General features: G+C 33.8%; 1 protein-coding gene across 1 annotated transcript; it reads left to right on the top strand.

Annotated features, from left to right (window-relative positions):
- LOC140444721 (calcitonin gene-related peptide type 1 receptor-like) lies at positions 1 to 27,045 on the top strand. Its single transcript, XM_072536484.1, has 8 exons — positions 1 to 164; positions 5,705 to 5,866; positions 7,359 to 7,521; positions 7,572 to 7,694; positions 16,235 to 16,723; positions 19,200 to 19,404; positions 22,254 to 22,437; positions 26,823 to 27,045. Exons 1-8 carry the CDS (start codon positions 111 to 113, stop codon positions 26,949 to 26,951), a joined length of 1,509 nt encoding a protein of 502 aa, XP_072392585.1. The 5' UTR covers positions 1 to 110; the 3' UTR covers positions 26,952 to 27,045.

Genomic DNA, 27,045 nt, shown 5'->3' with positions numbered 1-27,045 from the left:
ATATTAAACCAGAGAGTATTATTTGCCTATCGCATATCGTAGATATTGTTGTATTTATCCGTAAATATTCCTTATTAGAGCAGTGTACTCCAAATGGGGCAACTGCAGCGATGTTATCTCTAACTTTAATTGTGATATTTGTGTTTGTACAACCAATAGTTTCGGTAAGATTTATGTTCTGTTTATTTGGTTTATGGTTTAATAGGAGGTTATAGTTTTTTTTCTATTATAGATTTAGGTTTAATATGAGCCATATTTTATGATTTACGATAGGTTTAAGTTGTAGGACTGTCTGGTAAATACAAATAAAGCAATAATCTGCAAATAACATTACTTACAAATAAATTATATTCAATTGGAATCTGAGAATAAGGACAATAATATTCTAAAACAAAAAGGGTTCAAAATGTTTAACTGATCTGCAGTATATTTATTATTTATGGACAATAGTTACGAAAACAGTCTAAGACTGCAATTGCTTATTGTTAATTTCAGAGAGGCATATGATTCAATAGACAGGGAGAATTTATTTTATCATCATCTTTGGCTCAACAATTCTCTGTGGATCATGGCCTGCTCTAGCGGCCGGCCTCTGCTTCCTCTTCCTATAGGTGTTCCTGCCGTTCCTGCCGTTGGAATAATTCGAAGTTAAATCTTTTGCGCCACTGCCCTTGATCGTTTATCCTCCCCAGTTCCAAGAAAACAGTTTTTATTATTTTAACAATATTTTATATTTTCTCTCTTCATTTGTGAAAAAAATAAACGAAAATTTATAAAAACTAAAAAAAAAATATTTGACAGACATAATATGACAGGTCTAGCATACTGGACATCAGGACTAACTTTCATCTAATTTAAGTATGAAATGCTACACAAGTACCTTTTGCATTTTGTACCAAAGAATCTCGTCTTCTTAGTGCATCCAGGGTTTCGGCAAACGCATATAAGAATTTTTATTGCTGACAGAGCATATTGGCAAATGGTCATTACTGGTTTTTCTTACATCTATATGCGGTAACTGGACAACTTTAGATCTTTTTACAGGAATTATGGGCTCTTCATCTTCAGATGACTCCGGTTCTCTTGGAATAGACGCACTAACTTGTCTCCCGCTTGTAGGCTTACCACCTAGAGCTAGTGACCTTCCAACATACAGCTTAAATTCCAGTAAATCCATTACCTTTGATCTCTTATCGCCAAACGCTGCACGATCCTGACGATACTGTATCCACGAATTGGTCAATGCAAGATCAATAAAGTGCCAAAAGACACGAACAGGCCATTGTTTAGTGTACATACAGATTCTATAATATGAAATAAATCTGTCACACAAATCCACACCTCCCATTGACTGGTTGTATTTAACAATTGTATTTGGGCAAGGCACCAGAATGTACTTTGAATTTTTTTTATCCCGTCTTCGTACGTCAGTCAATGGCAAAGAAGCTGCAGATGTAGAAGCCATTGTCACTGATCTATTGTCCATCCATTTCAAAAAAGATACTTTACTATCACCGCGTACCCATTCTTCATGGGACCCTCGGCCTTCTTTTAGTAAAACAGAATCTTCTTTTATTTTGCCCCTAAGTACTCGTGGAATTCGATTATTCTGAATGGTACCAATACCAAGTAATCCTTTTTCTAATAAATAATCGAGTAAATTAATGGAGGTGAAATATCTATCAAAGTAAATTGTTGTTCCTGGACACAAATTCGCCGACAATTTTTTCACGACAGAGCCGCCAATGCCCAAGGATTTGTCAAGAGCAGCATCAGGCCAAGTGTTTGCACCTTGATAAATAAAGAAATCCAAGACTAGCCCAAAGAGGAAGTCATGACTGCGAAATATTCGAGACTGGACAAACATGACTAGACGAATTATTCCACGTTGCAAAAGACATAGAAACTTTTAGAAATGTGGTCGCCAACCTCCGTTAATGGGGATGGCATAGAAGAAGAAGAAGACTTATTCAATACTGATGCCATCAATTTCTATTTTACATCTGGTTGGTTCTTTGCTGACTACTATTCTTTTAATTTTTCGAGATGACATTGTCGTATTAATTTTTTTTTCCTGTTATGTTGAATCTATGGACCAGTCTTTGCAGACTATCTTCATCTTGGGCTATCAATATTTCGTCGTCTACGTAACAGAGTATTTTTATTTATCTGTTTCCCATTCTGTATCATCTTCCTTTGTTAAAGCTTTTGATGATTTTATAGATGATCAAATTGAAAAGCATGGGGCTCAATGAATACCCTTGTCTAATTCCGCTGCCTATTTCTATAGGTACTGTAAGTTGTCCATCTATTCTGACTTCCATTTTGTTGTTTTGGTAGATAAATGTTGTTTTGGTAGATGTTATTTTTGAAGTTTTGGTAGAGAATTTTAATATCTGAAATTTTTCGAGAAAAATCTAAAAAACCCCAAATTTTGACCTTTGACCTCGAAAACTTTTGTAGCACACATAAGATCGATGGGGATTTTTAAAACTTTATTTGTAATGGTAAACCCCAGCTCTCGACCAATATTTGGCTTTTCGGAAATATTTGGTATTTTAAATGTCTATATTCCTCTTATTCTTCTTCTCGTAGCACTACAACCTGGGGTGCGTTTTGGCTGACTGCACAACTTGCTTCTATCTTAAACGGACGTCCATAATAGTTGGGTCAGTGGGTAGCCCCATTGTTCTTAGATCTGACTATATATTGTCTCTCCATCGCATTCGTGGACGTCCTAAGAGCCTTCTTCCTGTGGGGGCTTCCTCCCATATTAACTTGGCAAGGCGATTATTAGAGAGTCTATGGACATGGCCAGCATATCTTAGACGTTGGGATTTAATCCATTGAAATATATCGCTCGCTCTATACATCTGCTTGACCTCAGCATTTGTTCTCATTCGGTATCGGTTGCTATTAATGTCGTGATAAGGCCCAAAGATTCTTCTGAGGATTTTCCTCTCAAAACATCTAAGTTTTCTTTAAGTTTCTTTGGTCAGGGTCCACGTCTCACACCCATACATAAGCACCGGTCTTATCATCGTTTTATATATTCTAATCTTTGATGTTCGTGTTAGGCTTTTAGATTTAATAGTATTGTGGAGGCTGGACATACATCTGTTTGCTGCCTGAATTGTTCCTTTAATCTCTTCCGCGATATTGTTATCTGCAGTGATTGTTGCTCCAAAATATTTAAAACTCTCCACTCTTTCAAAGTTATATGGGTCTATTGTAACATTTTGCCCTATTCTATCTTGTCCCTTTTGTCTGTTGATGCACATGTACTTGGTTTTCTCTTCGTCTTAAACCAGTTTTCTTTGCCTTTACCTCCAATTTATTAAAAGTCTCCTTCACATTAGTGACTGTGTTTCCCACAATATCAATGTCATCTGCGTATGCTAGTAGTAATTTTGGTCCATTTACTGTCAGTAATTCTGTTTGGTCCATTTACTGTAAAGTAAGTTGTGCTGCTCTTACTACTTTTTCCAGGATAATATTAAAGAGGAGAGGTGACAGCGCATCTCCTTGTTTCAGGCCACTGCTTATTTCGAAAGATTCTGAGAGTTCGTTACCTATCCGTACTCTGGATCTACAGCTATTTACACATAATTTAACAAGCTGGATAAGTTATGCTGTCGTAAGCTTGCCGGAAATCTAGGAAGAGATTATGGATAGTTCTATTGAATTCCGATTCTTTTTCAAGCAGCTGTTTTAGAGTAAACATTTGATCTATGGTCGATCTATGTTTCCTGAAGCCGGCTTGGTATTCCCCCATGAAATTTTCTACAAACGGTGTCAGCCTGCTTAATAGGACGTTCGATAAAATTTTATATGCCGTATTAAATAGAGAGATGCCTCTATAATTAGAGCGCTTGGTTTTGTCTCCCTTTTTATGGATGGGGATTATTACACTTTCGTGTCATTTTGTTGGTATTTTCTCTTAGTTACATATAAGTGTTATTAGTTTGTGTATTTGTCTATGTAGAGTTTCTCCTCCATACTTAAGGAATTCAGCCAGTATATTGTCAGAGCCTGGAGCTTTTCCGTTCTTCAATTTGTTAATTGCTTGCAATGATTTATCTATTTTGGGGTCCTCTACCGGTAGGTCTACCTCAAAATATATATTTTCTCCATGTTCTTCCTCTTGATGTATGTTTAGTAAAGTCTTAAAATATTCTTGCCATGTTTGGAGCAGTTCGTTTTCATTTATTACTAATTCATCATTTTTTCTGAGTACAGACACGCATCTAGGTCTGAAGACTTTCTTTTCGTTTGACACTGATTTGTAAAATGCTCGACTATTTGACTGTTGCCTATTCATTTCCATTTCTTCAAATTTCTGTTGTTCGAACTTCCTTTTTTGTCTCTAATTAATTTTCTTGTTTCTCGGCGTGAAGTTACATAGTTTTCTTTACTTTCTGCTGTACCTTGTTGAAGCATAATGTTTCGCTTTATCTGTCTGTCGTGTAGTTTTTCTTGACATTCTCTATCAAACCATTTCCTTGTTCTCTTTCTGCTTTTTCCTATTATTAGTTCTGCTAACTCCGTAATTGATTTTTTTCCATTTGTTGCAACATTCTTTCGATATCATTGCTCTGGTCTACTGTATTTAAAGGCTGTTTAATTTATTATTTGTAATTTTCTCGGATTTCCTCATTTTGCATTTTCTCGATGTTCCACTGTCCCAATGCTTCGTTGACCTTAGGTTTCTTTGAAGATATTCTCAACCTGATTTTTGCTCTTACTAGGTGATGGTCTGTATCTCCATCTGCTCCCCTGAGGCTTCTTCCATCCAGCACATTACTTCCATGTCTAGCATCGATAATTACGTGGTCAATTTGGTTCCGCGTGGAGTGGTCATTAGAGACGCAAGTCTTTTTATGAATGTTTTTATATTGGAACATATTAGACTTTACAAGCATATTGTTAGCCGATGCTAGCTCTAAGAGCCTTTGTCCATAGTCAAATATCGTGGAGACTGTGTTGTCCTATTGTCGGTCTTAGGTTAGGTTCTTTGCCAATTTTTGCGTTGAAGTCTCCACAGATTATCTGCATGTCTTGTTTGGGGATTTTCTCAAGCGTTCTTTCGAGTTGTTCATAGAAGTAATCTTTAATATGTTCGTAATTATCTTCTGTCTGAGCATGTGAGGATATAATTGAGATATTGTACCATTTTACTTTCAGTCTAATATATCTAAGTCTTTCACTAATGGGAGTGAAACTTATAATGGTGTATATAATGTCTATATTGACTGGAGTAATACAAACAATGGTAATACTACTAAATACCTACTACAAATTTTATTTAAATTTATTTAATTTGAAACACATGCATCGTGTTAATTACTCATACAAAAAATATTTAAATTTATATTATTTTATAGTTTCAGTGAATTAGGTTTTTTATTAAACATGTCTCTTCATATTTGCCATGGTCAGAGACATAAAGATGATTTAATTTTATTAAAAAACGGAAATGTTTCAAGATGTAGTCATGCCGAGATTAATTTTTTTTGTGCACGTCGTTAAAACTGGTAAAACATGAATTGTTTAATTCTGCCGTCGAATGTTGTCTAAATCATCATGTTTTAATATTTTTAGCGAGCTTTTATTGTAATTTCAACAGTTATTAGGTATTAACTAGATTTTTTAAGTTGTAATTTTGGTTGCAATACTTATATTTCACTTAATTTTTATTTTATAGAAACAGTGCCTTATCATCGAAGATCTTATTGATGAAGAACTATGGAATTATGATGCAGGTTTTTGGTGTTACTACTACACCAGTGACTTAGTATGGAGATATGACTATACAGTTACGCAAATTGATTTTAATAATCAATCCTATTACATGTATGCTTTGGATGTAAGTATAATAATGATTTTAGCAAATTTAAAATAGTTTAAAATGTTTTGTATACCCTGGTTCTTATTGATATACCAAAAAACTAGTCAGATTGGTACAGCTTACTCTCACTAACACCTAAGTAGCTTTAATATAAAAAAGGCTTCACAACTTTGACGTCAATAACAGTATAAGATACTGAGACATGCTGTCAGAGGCGTGATTTTGTAGCAATATCCAAAGCTATAAAATAAAAAAGATAAAAAAGAAAAGTGAAATATTTTGGTCTTCTTTCTTCTTGTGCCAAGGTTCCGTAACTGCACGTTTGTGGATTCCTGGACGTCTTGTTCTGTAGGTACCTTTTTGGCACCATACCTACTTCCCTGCTTGGTTGTCTTCAGCAACAATCTGGCTAGACCCTGATTAGATTGTCAATTAGTCTGTGTTTTGCTCGGTAGGCACATCCTCGATATGTAATTTATATTGAGGATGTCTCTGGTCTTAAGGAGTCTTCTTGTGGCCTGGTTGAAGAGAAATGTTGTTCTGTTCTTGGCCACCTCCCTCAGTGGTGTGTACTGAAGTGTTTCTTGGATGGTTGCATTTGAAATTTGGTCTTGACATGTCGATTCCTCTATAAATCTGTAACACGTCGTTTCTGTTCTTTCTAGGTTCTTCTAGTTGAATTCTGCTGTCTTGCATACATCAAAGCTCTAACGTAGGCCTAATATGGTCTGGTCCTAAAAATAAAAGCTTAAATTAATCTTTTTGTCGTAAATGCTTTTTTTGACTTCGTGTGTGTCCTGGTGAAATTTTATCTTTAATCTAATCTTAAGATAATAAATTGATTTTTATTTTCCATTTCTCCGTGTAGTCCGAAATTTTTTCTAAGTAGTCTTCTAATAGAACAAGCTAAAGGGAGAATGTTGCATGAACAGTGACAAAAACTGGAAGAATTTGAGAAAAATATGACTTTTTTAACATGCATAAAAGAATTAGGTAATTAACTATGTTTTTGTTTGGTGTTTTATGAAAAGTTTCATTTCTTTATCACCAATTCACAACATACAAAATTTCTTATCATAAGGATCTAAGTCTTTAGATTGAAATTGAACGGAAAATAGATGCCACTCGATGCTTCTATTGGTATGATTTTTGTCGAAACTATTTTGCACCAGGCTGGGTTTTCGGGTAATGAAAACTTTGGAATTGATTCTTTATAAGAACGTCGAGGATCGATAAGGATGAATCAGTTTCCATTTCCATCGTGAACTGGATACTACGTTGTATACCATTCAGACGGATTTAAAAAGAGACCAAAGTGTCTCTGTGCCATGGTGCCAAATGAGGAATGTATCTTCAATATATCGTAGCAAAAAAAAACTGTTTTTATTACCCATATAAAAATACCTCTTTAAATTCGTCAGTATCTAATTCTATTTTGATAGCCAGCCATTCAATTTTACAATTCAGGTAGTACTTTTCAAAAACTAGAAAAAAATAATTTTTTTTAAAGGTTAACGGAACACCAGTTCTACTAGACTTTGAAAATGAAACATCAATGGCTTATATCAAAAACCAGTTTCCATCTGACGCAGCTTTTCAGTTGTATTTAGAATGTAATCAAGATTCTGTGAACTGCTGCCAAAATAAAATGAATGAAGATAATACTCGCCCTAGTAAGAATATCAATAAGTTCGTTTTAAGAAAACTTTAAGCAATGTTTTAGGTGAATCATACTGCCCAGTCATTTGGGATTCTTGGACATGTTTTCCACAGACGAAAGTTAACACTATTGCTAAAATGCCTTGTAGTAGTCAATATTATGGAGCTGACAGTGATATATGTATTCGTAAGTACATTTTTTATATATAAAAATCATATCATATGGTGTTGTGTGACCTGAAAAGATGAGTAATATTTTTCTTCATCTCTTGTTACATGACTTTTCTTCTTTGGGTTCCTCTCCTATTAGAGATTGGATATTATCAAGACTATCCTAATATTAAAAAAAGGCAATTTAGAGTTGAAACAGGATGCGTTTTTCGGAAAATCGAAGCAAATTTTTCATGGTAAAATTTTTCATGTTCACGACGTTTCACCAATAGCCCTTACTAATTTTTTTAAAAATAGAATCAATACTCACCTATCGATTTATAAAATGGCATAAGAGAGAAAAATTTTTTATAAAAGAAATTTTTTTTTACAAAAGAAAATTCAATTTTCTGGTTGGTTTTGAAATTCCAACAAAAGTATAACCTACGTTTTTCATTTTAAAATTGTTGTCTGTTCAAATTTTCAAATTCCAGACCTGATGGATTTCTTTATTTACAAAAATATCTCAGCTAACTATCTGGATATCAATAACGGCTGGGATATGAACTCTGATCACTCACCGATAATTTTAACTATGAGTGATACAGTGACTAAAAAAGAGTTCAATCCAATATTGACTAATAAAAAAGCTGACTTGAAGAGCTTCAAAATAAACCTTGAATACAAAATTAATCTTGCTGTGCCATTGAGAAACACGAGGCAGCTTTATGACAAATTAAAAGTTTTTATAAAAAATATCCAACAGGTGGCTTGGGAAAATACTCCCACAATAACTTCTAGAACAAAAGGGAATAACTATCCAAAAAAAACAGAGAACTCATAGTAGAAAAAAGGAAGTTAAAAAAAAAATGGCAGCAATACAGAGCTCCACGAGACAAAACTAGTCTAAATAATGCTACACAAAAACTAAAAAGGGAGATACATAATATAAAAAATTCAACAATTAATTCTTTTTTAAGTAATTTAACAGCTGACCAGAACACAGATTATTCTTTATGGAAGGCAACAAAAAGAATGAAGAGACCAATTATTCATTCTCCTCCTATCAAGTTGGAAAACGGCAACTGGGCTAGAAGTAACGAACAGAAAGCAGAACGATTTGCAGATAATTTAGAAAGCACGTTCAAACCCAACGACAATAATGGTGAAGAACTGAGATGGGAAGAACCATTCCAAACTGAAGAAAGAATAACGTTGACATCATTTAGAGAAGTATCAGCAGAGATAAAAGAGAATATAAATCCTAAGAAAGCTCCAGGATATGATCTCATAACAGGAGAACTATTAAAAGATCTACCAAGAAAAGCCATAGTTAAGCTGACACACCTAATAAATGCTGCTTTTAGATCGAGATATGTTCCCAGACTCTGGAAAGTAGCCAAAGTGATTATGATCGCCAAACCAGGTAAATCTCCTAATGAAGTGACATCCTATCGACCAATATCACTCCTTCCAATGATGTCAAAACTATTTGAAAAACTTCTATTGAAAAGATTAAAACCAATAATAGAAAGAAAAATCTTATACCAAATCATTAATTTGGTTTCACAAATCAACATTCCACTATAGATCAAGTTCACAGAATAACGAATATAATAGAAAAACCGTTAGAAGAAAAGAAGGTCTGCTCTGCAATCTATAGAAGTCTGACATGACGGTTTAAACTATAAACTAAGAACGTTCATGCCTAAACAGTATTTAGAAATCTTGAAATCATACATTGCGAATAGATATTTCAAAGTAAAACAAGAAGAAGTGTACACCGACTTAAGGAAGATCAAAGCTGGCATGCCACAAGGGAGTGTCTTAGGTCCGATCCTGTACCTATTGTATACGTGTGACATTCCAGAGCTAGAACAAAACACTATTGCCACCTTCGCGGATGATACAGCCATACTAGCGATAGGAGGCACTAGTGAAGAAGCGACTGATAAGTTGCAACTATCAGTAAATAAAATACATAACTGGAAAATGGCGAATAAAATTAAATGAGACTAAATCTGCATCCATTAACTTTACAAATAAATAAATAGAAAATTTCCCCAGTTAGAATAAATGATATCCAAATTCCTTATGCAACATCAGCAAAATACTTGGGCATCACCCTAGACGCGAAGCTGCGCTGGAAAGTCCATGTCAAAAAGAAAAGAGGGGAGCTTGATATTAGATATAAGAAATTGTATTATCTGATTGGAAAAAATTCAACATTATCAATTCATAATAAATTATCCATCTACAAGCAAGTACTGAGGCCAGTATGGGTATATGGGTGCCAACTCTGGGGCTGTGCTAAAGCTAGTAATCTACATATTATCAAGAGATTTCAAGAATCTCAAGAGAACAGCAGCAAGTCACAAGCAGAGGCTGCATAATCATGTGAATGTCGAGGGGATCCAGTTTCTTGACAACACTAAACTCATAAGGACAAACCCATTTGGGTTAGTGTAAATGTGGAACAGTTTAGTGTAAAAAGCAGAGTATAGTGCTGTGAAGTTATTGCATGTTAGTTGTAGTGTATTAGTTGATAGATAAAATAAGACTAAGTCATAGGGTAAGCCCTTAGATTTAGGTATTTGCTGTTTATTAAGTTAGGTCAGAAAATAACTGATAATTGGTCATTTGTAACCAAATAGCAGTATACAAACACCGCACAGGTGTTATACAAAAAAATTGTTGTCAGTTCGCGAAATGTATCTGTTGGTTTTTACCTTTGTGGCATTCAAACACAACCATTTTAATTCAACAAAAATGGTTTTTACCAATGAGGAATACGCTAATATGCATGTAGTTTGTGGTGAAATGAGGTGTAATCCTCGCGTAGCACAACGTCGTTACGCTAAAACTTTTCCTAATCGTGAGAATCCCACTAACTCAAAATTTACAGCTCTTTATAAACGATTAATACAAACAGGTTCAGTATCCCAAAAAAATAATGTAACAGGACGATATAATGATGTAACAGTAGGACATAAAGATGTTATTTTAATGGAAGTTGAGGAAAATCCAGAAATGAGCGTTCGAAGAATATCTGCCATATATCCTACAATTTCAAAAGCTTCCGTAGGAAATATCTTACACAACAAAAATTTATTTCCTTTTAATTTTACAAAGGTATAGCTGGTTCCTAAGAAAACTAATACGACTCATAGTAAGATTTGATTATTTTGAGCAGTGTATTTTATTGATTTGACATTATATTACAGTGGAACCTCGATTATCCGTCAGGGCACCGGACCAAGGGTATGACGGATAATCTAAAAGAGGTTAAGAGAACATTAAAAAAAATTAAAATATATATTATAACTCTCAAATTTTATTTGTATGTTTTATTTGACAATAGAAGAGGGATTTATGTTAGTACAGTCGAATCAATTTGATTTAAAATATTCCGAAATCTTTGTTGGTTTTATTGTTACTTCACATTTTGCAATTGCTGAATTTCTTTATCGACGAAAATAATCAAATCTACCTTATTTGCTTCTTCTTGCTGAGGATACCACTCCATAAATTGATGCAGCTTCTCTAGCTTCTTTTCGCAAATCTTTGTGAGTTGCAATAGCATCATCAACAAGACGTTAGAAAAATAGATAAACAACTTTTGGTTTGCAGTACGTACCTTTTTGAACCAGTCAGCGAATATTTCCTAGGACATCCATGCATTATGTTGTGGGAAAGCGCGTTCATATTTATGCCCTTGAAACAACGTGGTTTTTTTGCTGTACTTTTCGATAATAAAAGGAAGGCGATGGTCACTACTTGCATTTGAACACATCATTGCTGCAATTCGTTCCTTTTGCGTTTTAAATCCGGGTGCATATTCAGACAGTGCAGCGAGTGTTTTCGTTGATCGCGTGTCAAACCATATTCATCGATCATAGCTTGAAACTTTCTTTTATATTCGTCAACGACTTCAATACTTGCGGCGCTCAATTTTTCACCTTCGATTTTCAGTTGCCGTATACCGTGGCGATTTTTGAACTTTTCCAACCAACCGCTGATTCCTTTAAATGAAGGATCGCCATTCAAGTACATGTTGAAAAACAACGCTTTTTCGACAACAATTTTTCCAGACAAAAGAACACCTTCGTTTCTTTTTTGAACGAATCACAAATACAGAGCCGTGTCGAGTGATTCATTGGTGGCTTTTTTGTGGCCTGACAAAATAACACGTTTTCTTTTTGATACTCCAGATGCGAAAGGTTCCTTTTTTCAAAACTTAATTGATCAAACGACTAAGTGACACAATCAATGTTCAAATTTGAATCAAACTGAATTATGGTAACACACGACTGTAATAATTCTTGTGCTGTGCGTTTTTATTTTCGGCTTTCGATTCTAAAAATAGAACTCTAAAAGCAGGGTATCATTTATCATTACCTATTTAAATTGAAATTTAATCCAGAGCCCTGAATAAGAACAAAAATTATTTAGGTACATAAAAAAATGCGGTGGTGGCATAATTACACGTTTACATTTCAACGAATTTCGTTTGGCTTATCGCAATGCTCAAACAAAATGAATTGATGACTAAATTTTTCTTATGTATGGACCCTGACGGTTAACAGAGGTGACGGTTAATAGAGAGACGGTTAATCGAGGTTCCACTGTATATTTATTATGACAGAAAAATAATAAAATAAACAAACAAACAAAAAACAATTGATTACATATGTTAATTCATAAATTGTAATAATTATTAAGGTCTAAATTTTAACAAACGACTTAACTCAACAATATAGTAAAGCAAGAATTGTAACCAAATTAAAAGATAACTGGCCACTATCACAGGCAGCCAAACATTTTAACATAAAGCAGAACTACAGGTTTTCTAATAAAAAATGGAGAGAACAAGAAAATCCCGAAAGAAAGCAAGGGTCTGGAAGACCAAAACTATACTCAATTTAGGTATGTAAAAATAAAATTAATATTTTTTAATATCTCCATCAGCATTAATAACAGCTTGTAGTCTTCGGTATATCTGTGTGAAAGTCACTATGAAATTATTTTCTTCAGAGAGTATTCTTCCTTCCCCTCTTCCCAAACCTGTTGTATACCGTGGCACAGCTCTTCAGTATTTTAAGGTATAAAATTACGCCGATTCAACCGTTTTATAAAAACCCCCCACACATTCTCAATTGGGTTTAAATCTGAACTGTAGCTGGGCCATGGTAAGGTTTCGATGTTGTTATTCCGGAGCCACTGGTTTATTATATTTGCAGTGTGAAGGAAATTTAGAGTCGAAGCAGGAGTGAACAAGACAATTCTCTTGTTAGAGGATACATTTATTTTCTGGATATAACTGTTCTACATTGGAAAACACGGATGTTTTCTAGAACAGTCAGATAAGTCTGCCCAACAAACCTGCCATCGAATTCCCATTCCTCTAGATGAAATCCATCCCCATACATTGGCGCTAAAATGACCAGCTGCTCGATATCTATTAACATATACAGGATTAAATCTATTATTATCTGGTCTATACACCCCAATTTTGCCCTTTTTAAAAGATTGAAAAATTTTCTCATCTGTTAATATTACTCTGTCCCAAAAATCTTAATTTTGTAGCTGATGGTTTAAAGCAAATATAAATCTTGAATGCTTCTGTTGTGGTGTAAGAGCTTGTTTTTTGCTGCAGTTGGGTACCTAAGACGCGATGCTTTAATTCTGCGTCAAGTTGTTGTCTTTCTTTCCGGAAACTGTGACATAATTCTTGCAGTTTTCGCATCTTCAAAAGGATTCTCTTCTAATATCTCCAAAAGTATACGATCTTTATGAGCGGTAGATATTTTGGGTGTTCCAGAACGTTGCTTTCTTTCGAGAATTTCTTGTTGTCTCCATCTTTTAATAATATTAATAACTGTTGTTTTGCTTACGTTAAAATGATTTGTTACGGCTGATAGTGACCAATCTTTGCTAGCATGTGGAGCCATTTTTTGAGGTTGAACAGAATAAGTTATCTAAAAAATTTTAAGACTTGGCAGTGACAGTATGTAAATAGTAAGTATTTATCCTTCAAAATACACTGCTCAATTTTCTACAAAATCCGCTTTAAGAGCAGTATCAGTTTTTTTAGGAACCAGCTGTACAAGCACTGCTACACGTAGATTTTTCTGCTTGTGAAAAATTTGCTAGATCGTTACAAAATCAGAAAAATCAAAATGAAGATTTTTCAGATACATTTTGTTTTACGACAAATAAAATTTTTAATATACATAGGTAATGCTCATTATTATTCATACGTTTTTGAAAATTCCATGTTGTTCAAGAACTTAAGCATCAGCATAGGTTTAGCATAAACCTCTAGATGGGAGTATTTGACGATTATCTACTTGGGTCTGTGGAACTGCCTAGTTGTTTAAATGGTGCTCAATACTTACATTTACATTTCCTGCAAAATGTTTTACCTGATTTGTTAGATGATGTGGCTTTAAATATTTGGTAAAACTTATGGTTTCTACATGATGGCTGTAATATAAAAACCATAAGTTTTACTTATCATGTCAAGAATGTACGAGACTTTCTTGATAATAGCTACGAAGACCACTGGATTGAAAGAGGTGGTCCAGTTGCTTGCCCAGCAAGGTCGCCGGATTTGAATCCTTGCGATTATTGTGTTTGGGGATACCGAAAACCATTGGTTTATTCCATTTGGACACAAAAGGGCAAATTTATGCATAGAGACTAATGGTCATCACATCGAGCATCTTTTGTAACTATCTAGTTATCATATCTAGGTATCATACTATGCACATGCACAGCACTATGAGAATGATAGCTGGTACAATTAAATCAACTCCCACCCAATGGCTTCCAGTATTAAGTCACATCCCATTTCCACATTTACGACGAGTTGACACACTTACACGTGAATACAAAAAGATCATGAACAACATAAACCTGCAGATCCACCAAGATACCGAGGATGCACGAAATACCCGTCTCCGTTCTAGAAAACCACTAATGAAAATGGCAAGAATGATACATGAGGAGTTCAACGTCACGAATGCATGGTCCCAAGAATGGAACGCATGGCAAAATAACATGTCCTGCATTACCCACAAGCCACCAGGTTTTGATCTTTCACGCAAAACATGGTCCACTCTAAATAGGATCCGAACCAGACATGGTAAATGTGCATACATGCTACATAAATGGGGAAAGAACCCGTCTCCTCAATGTGACTGTGGGGAGAACCAAACCATCGACCACATTATTGAAGAGTGTCCCTCAAGATCCTACAATGGTAGCTCTGAAGACTTCCTGTTTGCAACTTGTCAATTGATTATATTAATACACTTGATGTTTGTTTATAACTATTTAAAATTTGTCATATACCCATTAGCAGTGTTTGTAATTTTGTTCTAAATGTGTTGTGATTGTCACCTCAGAGGAACAAATAAGGGTCTAACCACCTTCTGATATCCCCGGGTGCTCTGTAGAGGGCTTCGGAGTAAACGTCGAGAGTAAAAGTCCATTTTCGAGTTATGGACTTGGAACATATTTATCTTCGGTGTCTTGCCTTGAAAAAGGCAAGATATTTCTTACATGACAATTTCTTCGTCGAAATAAAAACACCAAGTTCGCCAATATTTATATGCGCTGTTCGAGCGATAAATAGGGATTTCCAGGTCAAGAGCCAATGGGAAAATTCGAAGCGGGGCGATGCGCATCGAAATGCGTACTAGTCCACAGACTAGTGCATTCGATGACATAATTACCATACAACAAATAAAAATAAATGTAACTATCTACCTTTGATACTTGTTCTTTTGTGTAGTTTCGTTCCATCGTAATAAATACTTTTTTTTAAAACCTATATATAATATTTTCTTTCAATTTGATTTTTTGCTTCTTTTACCAAACTTGTCTTATGAGTTGTGTATAAATTTAACTTTCATGACTAAAAAACAGAAAACAGTTTTCTAGAAAACAGTGTATCACAGACTTATAGTAGGAGTACCTTTTAGTACTAGAATATCTGAAAATTCATTAATCTAGTATCAGAAATGCTTTAATGTTAAAGACAAAAAATGTATGCGTTAAAATACCCGTTGAGCTATAACAGGTAAAATACTAGAAATTTGCAGCTAATGGAATCGATTTAACTCTAAAAAATAAAGAATCATACCAGATTTAATTTTTATAAATAAAAGAGTTCTGGAGGTATTAACTAATTACAAGGCGCCATCTTCAAAGAGCTCTTGTTCCCTTCCCTTAGGAAGCATTTTCGGACTAAATCAATTGGGTTTAATTGTTTTAAAAATTCCTAAGGAATCATCACTCTTCGTTTCTCTGGACACCCTGTATACACTACATATCCAATGTAGTTAATTCATGCTGTTAGTTGTCCCGCCATTTTTACTTCCCAACAGTTTCATCCTTTGGCATTTGTGCAAGTGCTTTTTAAATATTCTGCATGTTTATAAATTTCTTCGTTTGTGGTTATTTCTAGTTTTAGCGTCATTTGTTATCCTCTATATACATCTGTTTTAAATATGATAATGTATTCTCTAAACTCAAATAAAACTATTTATTTATTGATTGTTATTTTTGCAGTGGAAAGTCAAAAGACATGCATCTGGAACAACGCAACTCAAAAAGCAGAATGGATTCAAGACACAGATTATTCAACTTGCTCGACAATTCCAGTTTTCAGAAGACGATATAACTTTCACGTTATATCTTTAAGCGTCTGTATTGTTTTTTGTCTGCCGGCCATCGTTATCTTTCTAAGCTTTGAAAAACTAAGAAAAACAATTAGAGTCGTACTCCACAGGAACTTACTGATAGCAATCTGTATCCGCTGTATCTTAACGATTATCTCCAAGGAACTGATATACCTTGATGCTCTTAAGCCCACGGAAGAAACTTGTCATATAATGGAAGACAACGGAGTTGTATGTAGAGCTTTAACTTTTCTGGAAAGCTCTGCTGTTAATGGTATTTATGGTTGCATGCTTCTAGACGCCTTTTATTTACATAAAGTGATTGTTCGGGCGTTTGCCAAAGAAGTCAAAATGAAATATATCTACACAGTATTGGTAGGTAAGCGTAGTAATAATAGAAGTTGCATTATTTTATTAATTTATATTCTTTTATGCCTGTTTTACATTGTTTATGCTTTTATTACTTAGTTTTAAGATCTCCAAGAATTACTATTTTTTTATTTCTCTATTTCCTGTCCATTGACTATTGTAGACTAGTATACTTTTTCGTTTCACCTGCCGGTTTGCCTATTTTTAGAACGTAGATCCTCGAGCCAATGTTTTTGTTAAGGATCTCATTATGCATAAAGATATTAATATGAGTTCATGTATAAATAATAAAAATAATAATTACATGAAATATCTGGTGCCGATGATACATTTGACAAAAACTTGGAATCGGGCAAATACTCTACTCATACTACTATGATTCCTTCAGTTGATCTTTCAGTTTTCTAACATCATACTTCTTCATCGATTTAGTTCTAACCTTCGTTATTCTGACTTTGAAATTACCTACGACTGGTACATGGTCAGAATTTATGTCTGCACAATATATGTTTTGATAAAATTATATAACCGGTCCAATAAGATGAAAATATTATGGAAATTAGTAGCGTTGGAAAATAGGATTGAAAATCTATTCTTAAAAAAAATATATTTACTTGCTTATATTCCCGGTCCCCTTATAGAAAAACGTGGTTTAGTTCGGTTAGATGAAAATCCTATAACGAGGAGGCTCTTCTATAAAGATGCCAGATGTCCTGTTATGTAATGTTTTTTATATCTCCGATACGGTCAGTCCGCCTCAACGTGTAGGAGAAAGAAAAGGTGTAGGGATTGTGGGCAGAATATTCCTTATAAGGAATGTCCAGAATTTAACCAGCAAACTAGAAAAAATTATTGACTCTTCTAGCTCCATTAAACCCGTTACGTCAACCGATGATCAACCTTAAACTTTCTTAAGCCCTTGCCAAAAAAGAAAAGAAAAACTAGTGATTCTTCTCCAAATTTCCCGTTCATTGGACGAGAATATACTACCAGCTTTTATGCAGGATCAGTGTTTCAGTTTGGAAAAGAGCCGGCAAATGATTTTTCTACACATAAATATCAATTAATTACTAAGTTTTTTTTTCAGGAATTTTCACATAATTTATTATTAAGTAGTAGTTTAAATTTCAAAGATTTAGAGTTTGAAAATAAAATTAAAAACATTATTGATAATATATTTAAAACCTAACAAAAACAACCTTAACCTTAATGTCTTTTAAACAGAATCTTAAGATTATTCAGTGGGACGCTAGATTTCTTAAAGCTAATAAAAATTATTGTTACCAAATTTTATGTAGAAACAGTTTGATATTTCAATACTTTCTGAAGCATGGTATAAACCTGTTGGTAACATTACGTTTAATAACTTTAACGTCATTGCAGTTAATAGAGATAAAGATTATGGGGGAGTAGTAAATTTTTATTTCACAGAAAATTATATACGAAATCATATAGGTCAGTAAATTGAATCATAATTTTAATCCAAAAATTGAAGTTTGTGGAATCAATATCATTTTTGGTAACAATAAACTGACTATAGTAAGTCTATATAAACCCTCCAATGTTTGAGTGAAATCCCGAGACTACATAAATTTATTTAGTCAAATAAAATATGAATGCATAATAGAAGGCGATTTTAATGCCCATCAGGACCTATGGCGATCGCCTGCATCCAGATCATTATCTAATCATTATTACGCTTAATAACTATTATCATAATGACGCAATTACGTCCCCACTATCTAGATGGACTATGAATAACACAAATTGGTCCGTATATACAGCTGAAATACAGCTGAGGATTCACTTTACACACCAGTAAACTGCATCGATATCAAAGGTATGTGTATATTTTTAATGGAACAGATTTCTAATACTGAGAATTTCCTACATTTGGCGCAACTCAGGGACTGTAAATTATAACTTTTTTTATAAAATATACTTTTTTATAGAAAATAGAAGTTTCCTTTCTTCATACATACGATAAAGATAGGTATGGAAAATTTGATGGATTTAATATACTCAATTAGATGTTTTAACACTCTCTTTTTAAATTAACTACCACTGTAGTAGAGGTACGGTCGTATACAACAATTTGTAAAAGTTTATAATGTAACTGTTTAACTAATATTCTTCAAAAAAAATTTTGTTAAACGTTTTTTTATGATATTTTATATGTAGTTATAAAATATTAACGTTTTAACTAATGGATCAAATAAATTAAATCTGTAGAGGTGAAGTCGTATGAAACATCTTGAATTTACAATTTAAAAAAATAAGGGTCATTCATCGAGTTAAAAAAATATCCTATCTCCTAAGTTTGACCAATAGATACACTTTTCGCACAATCTTATTGGAATCGGTTCAGTGGTTGTTGAATATCAGCTTGGACAAACACCATGACACGAGATTTTTATATATAAAGATGTAGTTTTTTTTTACCATTTCCTAATCAAAATAACGTATAGCCACTGTCTGATTTTCAGCTTTGACTTTCACATTTAGCATCGCCTGGGCAGCATCAATGGCTTCTATCAACGCAAAATTGTGTTGGTTGTCTACTAACAACCTGCAGTGGATAATGGATGGTTACAGAATAGCTATTTTATTTATTAATTCTGTTTTATTAGGTGATATTATAAGAGTGATGGTGCTTAAGATAAAGCACGGAAGTACTACAGAACAGACGATGTAAGTATATAATTGAATCAATGTAAAATTATAAATCCTTAAAAATATATACCAAAAAATTTATTAACCGTTTAACGTTAGAATTACAGTTTTTATTTTCAAGTATTGTAGTACTGCTTAAAGATAAGGTGATTGGTTTATTTCCACTTCTTTGTGTCGATGTTCTCTTCAATTAGAGAACTTATCCTTCTCCGAGAAAGTCCTTTTTTTTCGTCCCGTTGTGGAGGAAGAGGTCTTTCAAATAATAAAGTCTCTCAGTAATTCTAATTGTAGGGGCGTTCATGAAATTAATAGCAAAATTTTAAAAGAAACTTACCAAATAATTTTAACATATTTCACTCATCTTATTAATTTAATTTTATCATCTGGAGTATTTCCACAAGTACGAAAATACTCAAAAATACTACCTATCTACAACAAAGATGATTCCTCAAAATCTGACAATTACAGACCCATAATTGTTTCTACTTTTGGGCAAGTGAGAAAAGGTTATCAAACAACAATTTTATTCTTATTTTGAGTCAAATAATTACTATATCAACTCACAATATGGATTAGGAAGTGCTCGTTCTACTACGGGTATTTAATAATGTGAGCGAGGAGGTGATTGAGGGGCTTTAACTAGGCAATCGTATACCAATTTCTCTTTACGACTTGTCGAAAGCGTTTGACTGCGTTTCACACGATATTTTGCTGCACAAATTAAATTACTATAGAATCAGAGGAACCCCTTATATCTTCTTATCTATGTGGCAGACACCAGGCGGTAGTATCTAAAGGTCATCTCTCAAATTTACATTAAAAATGACATATTTTTCTTTATTCCACTCTCACCTAAACTACGGATTAATAATATGGGGCAATTCAACAAATGCAATTCAAATTTTTAGAATGCAAAAGAAAGCTATACTCGGTTCGCTATCTCCAGTCCGAACTGTCTAGTGAATTTAGTAATTATTTTTTGCGAGGTTAGTTATTTTTGACATACTCGAAGTGGCTGGAAATTACTATACAACCAAGCACACGTACTTATAGCCAATATTAATAGTAAACAAACTAAATAGTATATAAAATAGAACTTTACAAATTACCGACAATCAATATTTATTTATTTGCACCATATAATAAATAGTTATGTTAAATTATAACAACTAAAATATATCTTTTAAATATATACTACCCAAAATGTTATGCGTTTAGTATACACTTCCACTATTTAGAATAATTCTTCTTTTTTCAAAGAAAGAAGTCTGCAATACTTAGTAGTATACTTGAGCTATTAATACTGAGAAGTAGGAATTGTTGTGTTGTAGGTTTCCGACAATGAATCTGTCAAAATATGCCCGAGCTAAGCGAATAGAGTATATCAGGATTTTAGCAGGGGTTAGTTATCTAGAACACTCTCGACTTTTCTTGATCACATTCAGAATAAGCGGAGTTTACCTACTTTGTTGATATTTCAAGTACTAGTAAGTAGTTTCAAAGCAATCTGGTATCACGTTCACAATACGCGAAACTGTCACTACCTACGAACAAATCGCTGTAGATTACGTCGCTCAGATAAAAATTGCCTTAATTATATATAACTATTACAATATTTTACCAAAAAGTATTAAACACCTAAGCTGTAATAGTTTCGAAAAAATTATAAAAAAATATATTCTGAAAATTTTTTTTACTGCTCAGAGGACTATATGATTCATTACAGAACATCCACTGAACTGCTTACCGTAACTTTGCCATAAATTTTTTTCTGTTTAATATGTGTTCTTGTTTGTAATATATTTAAGTTACGTTTTATATCCCTTTTTTATATACTATGTATTTTTTTTTGACTTGCTACGGTTGTGGTGTACCATCATCGGTTTTCCTCTTGGAATCTTGCTTATTCGGTAGATGACATCGCTAAAATTCTCCCTAATAAGGTACGGACTTTCCCAAAACTGCTGCAACTTGGGAGAACAACTCTCAAATACATACGTTTCCGGATCAAACCCTCTTCTTCTAAGGCGTTTTTCAGGACTTTTACTAATTCACTCTTTTTCTTGGCAGAATTTAATTCTATATCTTCTAATTCCCGTCGTAAAACGGTCATCTTTAAGTCACGGAATTCCGTAGCTATTTTTCACAGAATTTATTTAAATATTTAACTGATGACACCAATGTAATGTTTATTTTAATTTATTTAACGTCCCTAACACTAGAACACGATGAATGTGTAACATCTAATTATTTCACCTTTTAAATATATTTACTGGACAAACTAGCACTTCTCCGAACGCCTCGAAGGTTTGATCAAGGGCGTAGCAAGAGCTGTAGTAAGAACTGTATTAAATAAACTTATAAGACAAATTGTTCCTGTCTCTCATAAAGCTGTTCACACTTCTCTAGGAATATCAACATTTCTTTATTTTTCTATATATTACAAACTGTAGAAATGAAGAGGTTGAAATATTTTAAATGGAGATGTTACAAAGAGTTATTATGGGTTCAATACAGAAAATAGAGAACTGCGAAAAATAAAACTGGAAGTAAGTAAAACAATGAATGGGGAAGACATATTCTTTGATCAAAACCCACAGATAAAAAGTTATATAGGATACATAAAATGAAGGCAATTCTCTAATTAAAATTAAATTAAAATCAGAAATTTTTGCTTCATTGTAAGTTTTTTTTTTAAATGTAATTGATCTTTACTAAGAGAGACTGTACAGCATATTTCTATCAATAGCCAGATAGGTGTATGGGATTTATAAGTAAATAAAGAATGAAAAAGGTACTACAATCTTCTCATACATATTATTGATAAGTCATAATTCTATAAATTTATATGAAACTTGTCATTTCAGGGCAGCTTTTAGAGCCACAATAATTCTCATTCCACTGTTTGGACTTCATATCATTCTCACGGCGAATAAAATCGTATACGACAAATCCTGCACAGCAGAAGATTTATATGAATACGCTCGGTATACTATGGAGGGGCTTCAAGGGATCGTAGTATCCATTATTTTCTGTTATGCTAATAAAGAGGTAAGAATAATATTTTACACATCAAAATATATATACAAAGTGAGTTTTCAGTATGGAATGAAATACTGACTTCCATGTAGAAGATCGGGAATCGATCTCCGCTGGCAAAAACATACAAATATTTTCCAATATCTGCAGGCCCCAGGTCGACTGAACCTGAATAAAATGAGTACCTTGGATAATTGGCGGTTGAAGCGTAGCACTGGCCCTGTTACCTTCCTTGGTTACCATACAGGGGAGGAAGGACCGTTATTAATTTATTACAATTTATTAATTGTTTATTTATTGTCAGTGGACAGACTCCTTTCAAATACAGTATTTTAGAAACTTTGACGTTTTCTGTACATTTTACAATGAAATTGATGGTCTATGTAAAATTCCAGAAAATAGGGCCATAGTAAGACACCTTATGAGCAACAGTGAAACTTGGTAACAAAACTAAAAAGTGTTTTATGAGCAATTTATTATACATCTACGAAAAAACACAGTTATCTATAAAAAAATTACTTCTACATCCCCATTTGTGTCCTTTGTTAAGATTTCTTTGCCTATGTAATAAACATCTCTCCCGTCTTTATTCTTAAACTTAACAAGGACAAAATCTTCATAATTTGGGTCTTCTTCAAGGGTTTAAATTTTGAAGGATCAACTCTTTCTTTCTGGTCATTGTCAGTGTCTAAAAACTCCTCTTCACTCTTGCTGAAAGCAGAAATTTCAAATTCATCGCATCTCTCACTTGAAACGTATTATATGTCTTACTGCCTTTTTTCCACTTCGAGAACAGAACTTTGGCATGTCTCTTTGTCTCACAATTTTTATAAAAACTGTGTTTTTTAAGTCTTTTCTCCGTTTTGGTTTTTTGAGGGGTGTCAGTGATGATACTGCTTGAAAGCTTATAATGTGCTTTTCCCGCACCTTTTCTATCGCCTGTGTTTGCTAAATCCTTCAAAATGTGAAACTGACAAATTTTCGAGTTGTTTAGCAGCATATAGGGCTTGGAATAGGTTGAGTGTTAATTTGCGATTTATCAGCATTTTTTTGAACAGCGCCAGATAAATGTGTGCAGCTGACAACAGGACCTTTGGATATTGATGAATCATCATTCTTCTTCTTCATGAATAATTCTGAGTGGGTTATTGGTAACATCTCTGTTACTTACGTAGCTTATAAGGAAGTCATCTGCTGTGAAAATTTCACTACCATATGGAAAATTTAAAAATTTTTAAAACCAGATTTCATATTATCCGGTGTAAGCGCTTTTTTTATGAGTAGCTCCAATACTCTGTGCAACCTGGTAAATTGATAATGGCGTGCCTGTAGTGTGAAGGCCATGAATCAACAGCAGCATTGTAAATGACTGATATACAGACACATCAAGTGGTTGAAGTTTATAACTGCAGTGAGGAGCTAATGTAATAATAGTCACTTTATTTTGTTTGGCAAGCTTTAATGTTGGAACAGTCAAATGACTTTAATGACTATCAAATATAACACACGTAGCGTTCTCGTTTGAGGATCCACTGTATTTTATAAAGTGCTCCATAACAAATACCTCTTCATTCATCCAGCCAGTGCTGGTGACCAATCCCAGAGTCCCTGGAGGGGCATTTCTTTAAAATTTTTCCTTCGGAAAATCATTGCCGTAGGTAAACTATTTCCAGAGACGCTTACTCTTCAGCATGTGGTAACGAGCATTCCTCTTCTTCCACTGCTACATTTGCTTACCTGCCTACTACTCTTAGGTGCCAGTGCTTTCTTTGGCTTATGAACAGTTGTTGTTGCAGTCTCATCTTAATTGTAGATGCGCATTTCATAAAAAAACAGTCTGAACGGCTATAAACAGATTTTAAGTTGTAGAAGAAAGTACCAATATTATGTTTGTTGAAAGATCTAGCCCTTAATAAACTTCATGCTTCTGGTTGATGTATTCGCAACTGTGGATGGCGCTTTACAAAACCCTGCATCCAGCCAATGTCTGCTTTTTTATTTATAGTCCAGCTCTCAGGAACTTGTATATTATTGGCTTGAGCTATCTCAAATGCCAGCTCACAAACATCTTTTGTTGTTTCTACACCTGTAGTTAGGAGCCAGACGAATATCTCTATCAGGATAAGCTTTCTATTTAGCAACATACCTTTGTAAAGTTTGAAATTTTGTACCAAATTCTTCTGTCGCTTGACCCAAAGACAGGCGTGTAGCCCTAATTCCGACTAGAACTGCATCCACTGCCTGCTTCATGCTTTCAGAAGAAAATTGCCCCTGTTCAAGTTTCATTCTTTTAAATGAATATAATTATGTTTATATTTTGGGCAAGGCCCACCCTGTAGGTTTAACCGTCGACGCAGCTTGCTCGCGCCGTCCGGTAACAGTCTAGAAATATCCGTTCTAAAGTCAACATGTAGTTTTTCTAGTTTTCTAGTTTCTGGCTCATTATTCATCTAATCAATGGCTGTAAAACCACCATACTTCAAGCAAAGCAAACATACAGTCCACTTCTAATTCGAGGGTATCCATCAGCCCCTTATCCGATTTCCACTTTCTGGCCCAATGCGTCTGTCTTATTGTGGAGCAATGCACAGTGTTTTACTCTTTTGTTACTATAAGCGGTTTTAAACATGAAACTGAAAACGTAAATATCATCAAATAGAGCTATTTAAACAGGTGTTATGTGTTAGTTGTAAAAAGTAACAGAACATTTGCTTACCTGAGTAATATTTTGTTATGAAATAGAGTGATGAAATAGCTTCTGTTGTCGAAAAACTACGAAAGTCAAAGAATCTGTCTTCTTCTTCTTCTTCTTGTACCACTCCTATCGGAGATTGGAAATCATCAAGTCTATCCTGACCTTGTTTACAGCTGACCTAAAGAGTTCATTAGTGGTACAGCCAAACCACTCTCTCAACCATGACATTCTTCTATGGCCTGGATTCGGTTTTCCTTCTATTTTTCCTTGCATTATATTTTGAAGTAATGCGTATTTATGTCCTCTCATCACGTGACCCAAATATTCGAGTTTTCTTCGTTTGATCGTTGACAAAATTTCTGGGTCTTTTCCTATCCTGCGCATTACTTTAAAATTTGTAACTCTTTCAACCCAACTTATCTTCATTGTTTTGGTCTCCAGTTTCGTTTATTGAAGTACCCAAGTATTTTTTAACTTGATACTTTTTCAATTTGAATGCCGTTTATACTAATATGTGTTGGTTGAGTCATGTTCTTACTAAAGATCATATACTTAGTTTTTTTGATATTGATACTTATGCCATAATTGTTGCAGGCAATATTTATATTTGTAAGTAATCGTAATTCTTCTACTCTTCTTGAAACTAGTACAGTGTCGTCTGCGTATTGAATATTATTTACAACCTCTCCATTGATTACGATTTCTTCGTTTGCTTGCAAAAGGGTTTCCTGGCAGATGCTTTCACTATAAAGATTAAATAGCAGCGGTGACAAAATGCATCCCTGTCGTACTCCTCTACGTATTTCTATTGCTTGTGATATCTCATTTTTCTATTTTGATGTTAGCTTTCTGATTCCAATATAGATTGAGAATTATTCGCAACTCTTTATTCTCTACATATGTCCTTTCTTTCAAGAATGTCTTTTAGCTTATCATGGCGTACTCTGTCAAATGCTTTTTCAAAATCGATAAAACATGTACGTACTTCCTGATTAACGTCTAGGCATCTTTGTGTAAGAACATTAAAACCGAAGAGAGCTTCTCGAGTACCTAATCTCTTTCTGAACCCCATCTGTGTATCACTAATATCTGAATCCAACTTTTGATAAACTCGGTTGTGGATGACTTTTAGAAATATCTTTAGTAGATGGCTCATTAAAGATATTGTTCGATGTTCTGAACATTCTTTTGCATTGGATTTCTTTGGCAGTGTAACGAATGTAGACAACAGCCACTCTTGAGGTATAATACCAGTAGAAAGAATCTGGAGTATAGTGATATCAGCCATTTGTAATGTGGAGTTATGGGTAAAAATGAAATTCATAGAATTCGTCAGACAGTGCAGTACCTGTCAAACCTCGATAAATTTAAATACTTTAACTGTCTCATAGTGGCCCATGTCTCATTGTGGACCATTCTACCCTATCTAAGAGACAGCAACTACCCTGCTACAATTCCAAAGCCATAGCGGTATAAAAGCAGACTATTATTATTAATGATCAATTTTCACTCAATTATCTCGAAAACAACTTGTACGATTTACATAAATTTTAGTTACAAGAGTTTTTATAATACAGTCGATCTTATGGTAGTATTATTTTTGATGTATCTATTGAAGGTGTAAGTATTTGTCTACTACATACATTGTATCGATCAGAAAGAGATTTATAATTTAATCATAAATATTTTGTTTAAATTTTAGGTTCAAGGAGAAATTAAAAATATGTGCAGAAAACTATCTATATATTTAAATCAAAGGTTTGATTGGCACTTGGGTGAAAACTATGACAAAAGGAGAGCTACAACTGCTACGTACGTCCAAGGAAATTAAAATTAGGTTTAAAGTGTAACTTCTATTATTTTGTATTAAATTTGTATTTGAAAATAGTTGTTTAATAACTTCATTATACTTTTGTAGTGTTTAA

The sequence above is a fragment of the Diabrotica undecimpunctata genome, chromosome 6 (assembly GCF_040954645.1).
Source record: "Diabrotica undecimpunctata isolate CICGRU chromosome 6, icDiaUnde3, whole genome shotgun sequence".
NCBI classification, from domain to species: domain Eukaryota; kingdom Metazoa; phylum Arthropoda; class Insecta; order Coleoptera; family Chrysomelidae; genus Diabrotica; species Diabrotica undecimpunctata.
Note: the sequence above shows the minus strand (reverse complement) of the source record. Positions and strands in the feature narration are given on the sequence as shown.